This window comes from Cataglyphis hispanica, chromosome 2 (assembly GCF_021464435.1).
Source record: "Cataglyphis hispanica isolate Lineage 1 chromosome 2, ULB_Chis1_1.0, whole genome shotgun sequence".
NCBI lineage: Eukaryota > Metazoa > Arthropoda > Insecta > Hymenoptera > Formicidae > Cataglyphis > Cataglyphis hispanica.
In genome coordinates, this window is record NC_065955.1 from 9,515,578 (window position 1) to 9,526,627 (window position 11,050).

The 11,050-nt window shown below is 28.2% G+C and overlaps 3 protein-coding genes across 10 annotated transcripts; 1 reads left to right on the forward strand and 2 right to left on the reverse strand.

Moving 5' to 3' along the window:
* Window positions 1-355: 355 nt before the first annotated feature.
* Window positions 356-3,134, reverse strand: LOC126858731 (ankyrin repeat domain-containing protein 54-like). Of its 4 annotated transcripts, none has more exons than XM_050609227.1 (5): window positions 2,720-3,132; window positions 2,487-2,575; window positions 2,145-2,214; window positions 1,696-1,921; window positions 356-1,303 (listed from the first exon to the last, which is right to left on the reverse strand). In XM_050609227.1, exons 1-5 carry the CDS (start codon window positions 2,850-2,852, stop codon window positions 868-870), a joined length of 954 nt encoding a protein of 317 aa, XP_050465184.1. In that variant the 5' UTR covers window positions 2,853-3,132; the 3' UTR covers window positions 356-867. The 4 variants fall into 4 exon arrangements, with proteins under 4 accessions (XP_050465184.1, XP_050465183.1, XP_050465182.1 ...); XM_050609226.1 differs by having other exon boundaries at window positions 2,145-2,217; window positions 2,720-3,131; XM_050609225.1 differs by having other exon boundaries at window positions 2,487-3,134.
* Window positions 3,135-3,418: 284 nt separating this feature from the next.
* LOC126858729 (zinc finger CCCH domain-containing protein 3) lies at window positions 3,419-7,999 on the forward strand. 5 transcript variants are annotated; one of them, XM_050609222.1, is made up of 9 exons: window positions 3,419-3,702; window positions 3,917-4,147; window positions 4,339-5,248; window positions 5,322-5,410; window positions 5,508-5,688; window positions 6,211-6,369; window positions 6,581-6,776; window positions 6,873-6,950; window positions 7,079-7,410. In XM_050609222.1, exons 2-8 carry the CDS (start codon window positions 4,084-4,086, stop codon window positions 6,903-6,905), a joined length of 1,632 nt encoding a protein of 543 aa, XP_050465179.1. In that variant the 5' UTR covers window positions 3,419-3,702; window positions 3,917-4,083; the 3' UTR covers window positions 6,906-6,950; window positions 7,079-7,410. The 5 variants fall into 5 exon arrangements, with proteins under 5 accessions (XP_050465179.1, XP_050465177.1, XP_050465174.1 ...); XM_050609220.1 differs by having other exon boundaries at window positions 6,873-7,410; XM_050609217.1 differs by lacking the exon at window positions 6,873-6,950 and having other exon boundaries at window positions 3,421-3,702; window positions 7,268-7,999.
* A 1,108-nt stretch (window positions 8,000-9,107) lies between these two features.
* Window positions 9,108-10,969, reverse strand: LOC126858732 (LETM1 domain-containing protein 1). Its single transcript, XM_050609228.1, has 3 exons — window positions 10,046-10,969; window positions 9,800-9,949; window positions 9,108-9,515 (listed from the first exon to the last, which is right to left on the reverse strand). The coding sequence occupies exons 1-3, from the start codon at window positions 10,766-10,768 to the stop codon at window positions 9,336-9,338; spliced, it is 1,053 nt and encodes a 350-aa protein (XP_050465185.1). The 5' UTR covers window positions 10,769-10,969; the 3' UTR covers window positions 9,108-9,335.
* Window positions 10,970-11,050: the final 81 nt, after the last annotated feature.

The following is an 11,050-nucleotide window of genomic DNA, read 5'->3' on the forward strand; positions in this document are numbered from 1 at the left end:
CTATATATTTGCGAGATATTGCATATAATGAAATTACAATTAAGTGGATTATATACATAGCATTATTATGAAAACTATTTACAAGTTCATACATGATGATAAAATACAAAACACATTAATGAAAAACAATTATTTTCTTATTCTCTGAGATAAAATTTTATTTCAATATTAAATATTTTATATTCACACTTTTAATTAGATACACATGTTCATAAGCATGCACATAAATCAATTGGCTGACTTATTCAAGCAGAACAATCCTATACAATTTCTAATTTTCATTAAATTCTATTACAAAAAAATATCTTGTCTCGAAATAATTCCACAAATTAAATAAATTAAAAAAATCAGTAAAGAATGAGATATTCAGTCTTTTATTGTGTTGAATCTAAATGTACTAGCTTGTGATTCCAGATAATGTCTCTTGAAAATTTATTACAGAATTTGTCTGGCTATCTTATATAATCGACAGTCTTACATATATTTTATAGTTCTATTCTCTTCGTATCATATTAATATGTGGTCTTATCTATTTACTCTGTATTGCATGAACATCATGATTCATTTCTTAGAAGAATAATATTTTAGTATATTATGTATATAATGTATATTATGTATATTTAGTATATTATGAATATAAACATATTTGTAGAAGGAAGAAAATATCTATTAATAACATGAAACAATTAGAAAGAAGAATTATGTTTAACATTTTTTTTTTTAAAGTATATATATATAATATACATATACACACAGATATAAACTTCCAAAAATTACATATTTTTATCAAAAATGTTAGGAGAGCTTTTACTCAATTTATAAACAATTTATGTATAGCATTATAATATCATATTCTACCAGGAGCAATTAACCAGTTATACTAAGAGAATCTATATTGGTCAATAAATCTTTTACATCATCCTGAACCTGATCTGAGGTGCTGGATAAAGAAAGACGCGAACAAAAATTGCTCAATGTTTCTACCTGCTCTTGCATATTTTTTTGCTTCAGCAAATATGCCAATAACATGTTAACTATATCGTGCATCTCCTGTTTGACTTTATCCATATCCTTATTACTATAATTTCGTCGTAACATCCTCAATTTCGCTTTCGCTAATTGCAACGGATTATAGCCATATTTATCTAATGCAAGAACATTAGTACCGGCTGTTAAAAGTAGCGTTACTACCGATATCTTGCTAGTAACTGCCGCTAAATGCAACGGAGTATTGCCTATACAATCACGTTGATTCGGATCTGCACCATTTTCCAATAATAACTGAACCATCTTTGCATAACCCCTATGACAAAAAATATTATTCTGATGCATATCAGTAAGTTAATTTTGTATTACAAAATATATATTGCAACTTTACGAGTAGATCGTCTTACAAAAAACTTTGTTCTTAGCCTAATTAATAATATGAAACATACTCTTTAGGGAAATGCTTAAAGCAGCTTAATATAACTCTAAAATATGAAATTAAACTTCTTTTTATGTTCTGATCTTTCATTCTATAGTAGTGTGTGTCTTTTACAAGAGATATTTATAAGCCTGAGAAACTATGTTAAAGTTTAAATTAAATTATATTAAATTCTGTTTATATTTTTTAAAAGCAAGAAAACAATCAAGGAATAACTCTAAAGATATATAGAAAAATGATTATTTCAATTACTTAAATATACAAATTACCTGCAAGCTGCATGATGAAGTGGTGTTCGCCCATCACTATCAGGACTGTTAGGTGATACGCCAGTCTGTAAGAGCGAGCTCATCAACATAGTATTATTTACAGTAGCAGCCAGCCGCATCTTTCGTCCAATATGATAAACACGCCAATATTGCAAATCAATTTTCAAACTATTAGTTGAATTTTTGTACCAAGAACGTGATTTCATTTTGGCACGATAAACAGATCCTGGATTAAAATTATTATTACATTATAATAATATATAAAATTTAATGTTTTCAAAATATTTTTTATTAAGGAATTATATATTATGAATTAATCTTTATTTTAATTAAAACAAAAAGATAATTATATATAAAGAATAGTATAAAAAAATACATATATACAAAAAAAAAAAAAAAATACTTTTTTCTCTCTAAAATAATTGGATTAAAATTGTGAGAATACTTACTATTTTTTAATAACTCTGCATCAGTTCCATTTCCATCATATATTCCACATGCTGCTGATGTTTTCATTTCCTGCTGAAATAATAATAATACTTTTTTACTTCCATATTTATAAATTTATAATCTATTCTTAATTATACAAATCATTTATTTATAATAATTAAAGCAGTTCAGGATTTAGCAAAAAGATGAAAAAAAGATCTTAATATCTATATAGTTCTGATTGTAGGTAACTCTATCTAACTCCAATTTGCATTTGAATAAAGAAATAATTATTCTGGCACTAGCAAAAAAGAAAGTCTGATTCGTCATCCCACATATTATGTTTACAAACAACTGTTTACCTTAATTTTGCCGATTTCTGTATTCGACAGTTTGTCATTTTGCAATACAGTACTGTCCTCCCAGATTCTGTCCTGCCGTTTGTAAGCAGCTGTAAAGTCGAAGCCATCAGTTTTGAAACACAAGCGCGGGACCGTCAAAGCCAGATCATTCGGACACTTCATCCTTATCTGACACGGTCGATTATCAAAGTACTGATCTATTTTCATTTCATTATTATTGATGGGACTGATACCGTAATCGGGAAAAATGATACTGCTGCTAGTGACCTGGCCGGCGGTGACATGCTGTTGCTGAGTCTCGTGCTGAACGCTCGAACTGTCATTCGAGTCGTTCCCGGTTTCTACTCCCGAGTCAACCGACGTCATATTAAATAAATCCAAGCAATGAGCTCTCTCTTTCGTAGCACAATGCTCTCCTCTCGTTCGTGAAAGCCTCTTTTTCAGAGAGAGTTGTGTTACTATTATAATTATATATGTGTGTTCAGATATAAATATTATTCCTTTTCGATTTCCATCTGCGTAAATACCGCACGCCGAAATATGTGTATATAACTACTAATAGTCAAAATAACGTGGTGCATTAGTATATACGGTATACGTTAGTATATGTACGCAGTTTAGCACAGTTCTCCCACTTCGTCCTTCACACGTGACCTCGCATGCGTGTAAACGAAAATTTCCTGCGCCTGCGCATGGATATTTTATATATATTCGTCATATGATCCGACATGAGATGGTATGGGACGAATTGGAGTGTGTTCAAAAATTTTATTCCTATGAGATAAAGTAATGTTTAATTGACCAATCAGGACAAAAGGAGCAAATATTTCTGTGCTTTGATTGGCCGATTAAATATTTTACTTGTCAGTCAGATAGAGAATTTCTTGCAATAACAGCCAATCGATACAGATATAATAAGTTTATTTGTGTTATTTTTTCTTTTTGCATTTGTCGGATTCTTCGTTTTTTCTCTCTTTTTTTTCAATACTTAAAATTTGTCTCCTTTTAAATTTTAAATACATAAATCCCGAATGTCCTGATCACATTTAGATCGGACATGGCCATTAAGACTAAATTTCTGAAAATCGTAAGCAAATCAATACGTATCATAAATAGGTTTTATTATTTCGCTTGCAATTTCTAGCAATTTTTATGTTTGAAATGAGAAAAATATTCAACTGTTGGAAAGAAGATGAAGAATCTGAATATAGGAAGTGTAAGTAGAACGAACAGACTTTTGTGTTGAATATCTCTGCATCGATTGCATCGATTGAGATTAATGTCATTAATGTATTTATGTATTGAAAATTTTAAACATTTAGATATACGCGAGATAAAACGGATAACAACTGAAATTGTAGATTGATATTTATTATATTTAGAGGTTGTAACGTCCCGTGAAGATTCACATAATCTCGTCACCATTACAGGTTCTGTCGTAATTAGTGCGTGACGCATCTTTAGCACTGCCTGTGTTCATTAACATATGTATTTAATCGTTATTAAAAATATAATCAAGATTTTTATTAAAATTGTTTGAAAGTGCGATTACGTTCTAAAAAACAAACTTTGAGATATTCTTTTCGATTCATTTAAAATGGGAGTCCCATCATCTGCAATTACAGAAACCAAGAAATTAAATGAAATTTCTTATTTAAAAGGTAAGCAACTTTTCCGATCGAAACAAATGTTTAAAAAATTTTATTTTAAGTAAAAGCGCTATAATCATGACAATATCATGACAAACTATGTTTAATCAATTTCTATGTTTAATCAAATTTCTGTTAAATTATTAAGATAAAGCACTTTTTCCAGTCTCAGTTATGAGATTAACTGTTTTATATAATTCTAGGTCAGATAAAGGAATATCGACAAAATATACATCTAAATTCACAATATAAGCAAAAAATTAATACTTCAAACAGAACTTTCGAGTTTGTAAGTTCTAAAATTTATCCAGATATAAAAGACACAGTTCATAATTCTTTTTCGAATTCTGAAATAGTATCCGAGGAATCAATCAAAAATGCACATGTAAAACCTCAATTACTTCCCACAAATGTTCATGTTAATCCAAACTTTAAACCACAAAACCCAACTATACATATCAATCCAAATATTTATGCTAAACCGTTAATACATATTAATCCAAAAATAATGCATAATATTGCTAGTTCAAATCGAAATCTGCAAAATAATATAAGCACAATAAATGTCAGTACAGCAAAAGCAAGTATGGATAACAATACTAAGCCAGCAAATATCAAGAGAGCTATATATGTTAATCCAACAATGCTGAATAAATTATCAAAAGAAAAATCAGCAGAATCTAAAATATCAGTTTCTAAAGAATCTGTCACAACAGAGCGACCTGTCTGTTCAAGACTGAAGCCTATAAAAAATACCGACAATCAAAAGATTTCTCCAAGGGGAAAGATTAATAACTCTAGTATTGTGCTTTTATCACGCAGAAAGCTTGTGAGAGCAACTCGTTCTACGAAAATCATGTCAAGAACTTTTCTAGTATCTCAATATAAATTATCAAAAGCTGCAGAATTAACAAGAAAAAAAATTGATAAAACAATATTACAAACAAAAATTAAATCATTAGCAAATAATGCATTACAATCTACGAGTAAATCTAACTTCTCAAAATTACGTATCAATAAATCTAATAATAATTCTAAAGTGACCAAATATAAGATTGACAGGACTATATTAAAAGTTAAAAAAACCGGCCTTTCAGAAAAGAGAAAAGTTATGTACGTATCACATTTATCATCATATTTAATAAATCACAAAATAAAAAATTTCATGAAAGTTTTTATATTATAGAGGAGGTGCAGAAAAACTTGTTACTATTGGTGGTATTGTTTACAAAGCTTCTCAAAATAAATTAGTACGGAAGAATTCTTTATTAAAACGTATGTGCATCATATTGTTTTGCATTTTATTATTGTCTTAGGTATATATAGATTTTTAAGATACAACTATACATTATACAATTTTATGAAATTTCAGGAAAACGATCATTTAATGGAAAAAATGATAAACCGAGTGTTGTTATTTATGACAAGAAACAACGATTCAGTAAAGAAATTTTAAATTGTACATTAGGAACAAACACCAATAGTAAAGCACGATTTACCATCAACATGTCATTGAAAACCAAATATAGTATCAGGTACAAAAATAGTGTCAGGTATAGTGATATCTATTCATCTAATGTTGTACAGTTAATTTTATGTATTATAAACTTATTATAAAATGAAATATTTCCTCTATTTTTTTTTTTTTTTTTTTTTTTCAATTTCCACTCTTATTCTGTTGACAAAATAAAAATGTCGTGTTCTTTATCTTTATTTTCTCAGTCTAATATGATCTTATGACAAACTTGAATATAATTAACTTGTATCTTATTCATCATATGAGTTAATATGTTTGTAAAATTATATTCCCAAATACTGCTCTTTTGGCTATTTGCCTAATTACATTGTACAAAATGATAATTAAAAATAAATAATATTTGGTTCTCCCATGACTTTACAATATGAGCAATTAATTTAATGAAAAAGTACTTAAAATAGAAAGGAAAGATTTATTTAAAATAAAAGAAGATTAGAAAAGAGGAAGTCGAGTTTACATGAAAAGATTTATTGTATAGGATAATTTATATAAATTTATACAAATTTTTACAAATTTATTAGAGTTTATTTTTTTGCAGCAACAAAGCAAAACAAAGAAGCATACGAATTTTACGAAATAAAATGCACAAAAATAATCAACCTTGTTTAATTTTTCAACGATTTGGATCTTGTCCAAACTATGAAAATGGAAAGTGTGTCAAACGACATGATAAAAATCAGGTGTCACTTTGCAAAAAGTAAATATCTAAAAGTGTCTTTGTATATATAATTAATCTTCTTAATGTTAGCAACTTAAACATTCAATATAAATAGCTCATTATAGGTTACAACTCAATCTTGTATTATAACTATACTACAGTAGGAAGAAAATTAAAATTTTTTTATTTCTGAAGAAAATAAAAAATATTAATAAAACAAAAAAAATTTATTGTGGATATTCTTGTCTAGTTTTCTGCAAGGGAAATGTTTCTTAAACAAATGTTCTCTATCACATGATGTTGGACCTGAAAAGATGCCTACATGCAAGTACTTCCTCGATGGCTGCTGCACAAGAGATGACTGTCCTTATCTTCACGTTAAAGTGTCTTCAAACACTTCAATCTGCATAGATTTTCTACAAGGATATTGTGCTAAAGGAACTAAGGTAACTACATTAATTTTTGTTTTTTAGTTCATTATTTGTTCGTTAATTAGTTGCTTAAACATAATAATTTGTTATAAACGAACTCCCCTGAGACAGAGATCTCAGATTACGCGGCTCACGAGTAGATGATCAGATGTTACATTACCATACGGCCTATAGATTTCTAAGGTAAAGGTAAGTAAAAGCGATGATTCCGATCATTGGTAAATGAATCGGAAATATGTGGCTGTACCAATACATAGAAGATTCTTCATTCTATTCTATGTGGTGATGTTGACTTTTTGCCGTGCGGCTGCGTAAAGATACGAGTCTGAGACCACTGGCATAAGAGGAGGAAAAAAATATATTGAAATTAAATTTAAGATTTATAAGATTTATAAGATGAAGATAACATTTTAATCATAACACAGATGCCTTATGTGCGAATGACATAATGGCTCATAATAATATTTTGTAAAGCATAGAAAGAATATTGATTTGTTCTCCTACAGTGCCAACGACGTCACGAGTACCTTTGTCCTGAATTTAACAAATCGGGGAACTGCAGCAAAGGTGAGTGTTGTCCTTATCCTCATAAATCGCATTTCTCTGATTCCGAAAAAAGCACTAAATATTCAAGCAAAATGCGCACTGTACAAAAAACTACGCTCACGACAAAGAATGATTCTGAGATATTGAATACGGAAAACAGATTAAGGTATTATGAAATAAATAATAGTTTTACTGAACATCTTGAGAAAAAGAAAAAAACTCCAATTATCGATCGTACGAAACAAGTTAAAATTAACGAGATGAAAGAATCTTTAGTCAAAGAAAGCGAAGATATATTAGATGAGACAGCTTGCCATTCTAATAATAAAAAAAAGCGGGTTTCTACAGGCAGTTATATCCCTATTGATATATTTTAATTAATATTTATATACATTATTTTTAGAGTAAATAATTTTAAGTTAATTTGTTCGTATTAATACGATCGCGATTATTTAATTAAATTCACGTTCGAATGATATATATTTAGAGATTTTCTTTTCAGCTATCGTTATATTCTCAAAGATATTTCACGATACAATTATTGTAAAGACTAAATTAAATTTTCTATCGTTTTTTAATGGATTTATTCAGTAGCGCTCTATAAATAAATATAATCTTTGTATATATAACGATACTGTTCATATATAAGTATTTGATATGCTGTGATATATCGAATATGTTATAAAATTATTTCGGATATATATATATATATATATATAAAATATATATTATAAATTTTATATATATATATATATATATATATATATATATATATATATACACATATATAATATATGATCGTATATTATATGTAATATTGTATAAATTACAATTATAATAAAAAACATTTCATATATAATAAAAACATAATTTGCCAATATTCTAAAATATTTCTTTATCGACAAATTACCTCTGATGAACAAGATTCCTATAATTTCTACAATTCTTTTGACAAAGAAATTATTTATTAAATACATTTATATACATTATATACAAATTCTTTAAATTACTTGACATGAAGTAGTGGCAAAATAATGCAACAAATTCAGCATAGGATGGAAGTTTAATCATATTTAGCTTATGACTGATTAAATCATTTTTAAAAAAATGTAAAAAATTTAACAATTCCATTGTCTTAAAATCCAAATAAAATGGTTATCGATTAACAATTTTTTGAAAGAGTTAATTTTATTGCTATGAAATAGATAAGCACTCACATTTATATATAGTGCTGCATACATGAATTTTTTTTGGAAATATATCTGCCATCCTATTGTTATTATTATATATATTTTTTAGAGTTTTTAATAATCGAGTTTTACTTTTTCTCGTAATACAATGAACATGTATAATTTTATACATATAAGATGATTTTATACATATAAGAATAGATTTTGTACATTGTCATATAAATAAAATATAATAATGTTATATATAAAAAAAACATTTCTATTTTTTAAAAATATATATTTTAATAAATACTTCAGAATATATAAATAATTTATTTTTTTGTATAAACATATGTAATTTAATAAGTTTAATTGTAACTGCCTAACAACAATATAGAATATTATATAACGATATTAATAAACTAAAAATTAAAGTTTCTATATACTGAAGTAGAAAAGCATAAATTTGCACTCTTATTTTTTTGTATGTATATGTTAAGTTTTCTTCAGTATATTAAGTAACAATTTACAGTAAGTAGAAATATAGCAAGTTCTTATCATACATCATATATACAAAATTTATTACAATTATTTTTCTGATATATTGCACAAAAATTGTATATATATATACATATTACTTACAAAATAACACAAAAAATTATATTTATCTGCGTATTCATAAGAAAAAGGACAACATATTATCTTTTTAATAATTTAATAATACATGAAAAATATTTTTTAAAGAAAAAATGATTGCTGAATTAACTAGAAATTTCAAAGCAAATTTTTGTGAAAATTAATATTATTAAAATAAATAGTCCAAAATTTCGTAAAAACGAAGAAATCTTTTTTTATTTTTTTAATTATATATAAGGATCCAATTTGTTGTATGGTTATAAGCTAATAAAATTGGACTATGTAATAACAAAGATAAATTATTTTTATCAATACATGCTGATACTGTTAACCATTGATCAAGCCAACTTCTCATATTTTCTATAGACATATTTGCAGGGTTTACGCCTCTAAAGGATAGAGCCTGAAAAATAAATTAATTATAAAGCTCTAATTAATATTTTTTGCACAGTGTACCAAGACAAGATTTTCATTGAAATTATAAATTACAATATTCTTAGAAAAATTCTTAGAAAAACAAAAAATAAATTTCCAAAGATAAAAAAATAGAAACAGTAATAACAGTGTATGTATAACATAATAATATAGTTTCTTTAGTTTGAGATAATAAAATAATTATATTTATTTCACCCTAAGTGTTCATATTTTCTAACATTCTGGAAGCATAAGTAAATAAAAGGTATCTACCCATCGCATTGCTTCATTAGACATTGCTTTTACTCCTTCTTCTCTTACAATAGCACGATCCATTCGCAATATTAACATACCCCTTTCCATCAATCTTTTTCTCTTGAAAGGCTTCCACACAGACATACCATGTATTGCTAATAATTCTTTCTAAAAAAAAAAAGAAGAGAAAACGTTACCTATGTGAAAATAAGCTTCAAAGAAATAAGAATTTAGAAATGATGAGTGCATCACTTATGGGCTTACCAGATGTCTCCTCTTTAGAGAATTGAGGGAATACGGTGGACCTGAGAAGAGTTCAGAACAGGCTATAATATCCTTGGTGGTTGGATGTGTACCGCTTCCCAGACAAGCTATAACATCTCGCCACTTTATCCTGAGTGTTTGATCTTTGATGGTCTTGAGTTCTGCCTGCATGCATCTGAATAATGGCCTATTGTGCCTGAGTCGGTTCTTGTGATCAGATAGCATGAAGTCTAACTTCTGCTGCAGCGTCCAATAGTGTGATGTCAATAGATAGCGCGGAAAGTAAATGGCTAGGGGAAAAATAATGTAATTCGTAAACGGAATAGCCGTCAGCAAAAACAACGGCAACAGTTTTCGCAGGTCTTTTGGCATCGTGTACATCAACTGCAGCTCCTCCCGCGTTAAGCTATCTATGCCGTTCGACCCTTGTTTCTTTATCGCGAAGACAAACCTTTTCACATCCGTGTACACGTCTTTGCTGCCGACGCTGAATACGCGGTACATCTGGATCGTGCGCGGAAATTTCTGTTCAAGCGTGCGCTCATAGTTCTTGATGTAATTCATGTATTTGTCAAACCAATACTTTTTCAGGTTAGCCATTTTGCCAGGCTCTTCCGCTCTCTTTACCGCTTTCACGAAGCTCCGTTGTATCGGGGTGCGTTTCAAAGGTTCCAACGCATTCACGCTCTCTCGCACAAATATCTTAGATATGATTTTGTACATTTTTGAGACTGAATCACCGCTAGATTAAATTAAACCAGCACTGTATTACGGTCGGCTTCGCGATCAGCTGATCAGCTGATCTGAAAGGATCTGTATCTGTATATTTCTCGAATTTTCGAATATTTTCAGCGATTATTTTAAGAAAATTCTTGAAACTGATGTTGTTTTTCGTAATAATAATCTTTATATTTTATATTTTAATATTGTTTTTGTTAAATTATCTTGTAACGCATGCGCAGTTATCTTTCCTGATCGGTAAGCAGTGTTTTGTGTTTTTTTAGT

Bases quoted from the DNA above. Each gene is read 5' to 3' on its own strand.
- LOC126858729 (XM_050609217.1), top strand. From the start codon at position 4,084: ATGGGAGTCCCATCATCTGCAATTACAGAAACCAAGAAATTAAATGAA. The intron at 5,249-5,321 runs GTACGTATCACA...TTTATATTATAG, and splicing joins TCAGAAAAGAGAAAAGTTAT to AGGAGGTGCAGAAAAACTTG. The intron at 5,411-5,507 runs GTATGTGCATCA...ATGAAATTTCAG, and splicing joins GAAGAATTCTTTATTAAAAC to GAAAACGATCATTTAATGGA.
- LOC126858731 (XM_050609224.1), bottom strand. From the start codon at position 2,852: ATGACGTCGGTTGACTCGGGAGTAGAAACCGGGAACGACTCGAATGAC. The intron at 2,218-2,486 runs GTAAACAGTTGT...TTATTATTTCAG, and splicing joins CAGAAATCGGCAAAATTAAG to CAGGAAATGAAAACATCAGC. The intron at 1,304-1,695 runs GTAATTTGTATA...TTTTTGTCATAG, and splicing joins CTTCATCATGCAGCTTGCAG to GGGTTATGCAAAGATGGTTC.
- LOC126858732 (XM_050609228.1), bottom strand. From the start codon at position 10,768: ATGTACAAAATCATATCTAAGATATTTGTGCGAGAGAGCGTGAATGCG. The intron at 9,950-10,045 runs GTAAGCCCATAA...TTTTTTTTTTAG, and splicing joins CTCTAAAGAGGAGACATCTG to AAAGAATTATTAGCAATACA. The intron at 9,516-9,799 runs GTAGATACCTTT...TTTATTTTTCAG, and splicing joins CTAATGAAGCAATGCGATGG to GCTCTATCCTTTAGAGGCGT.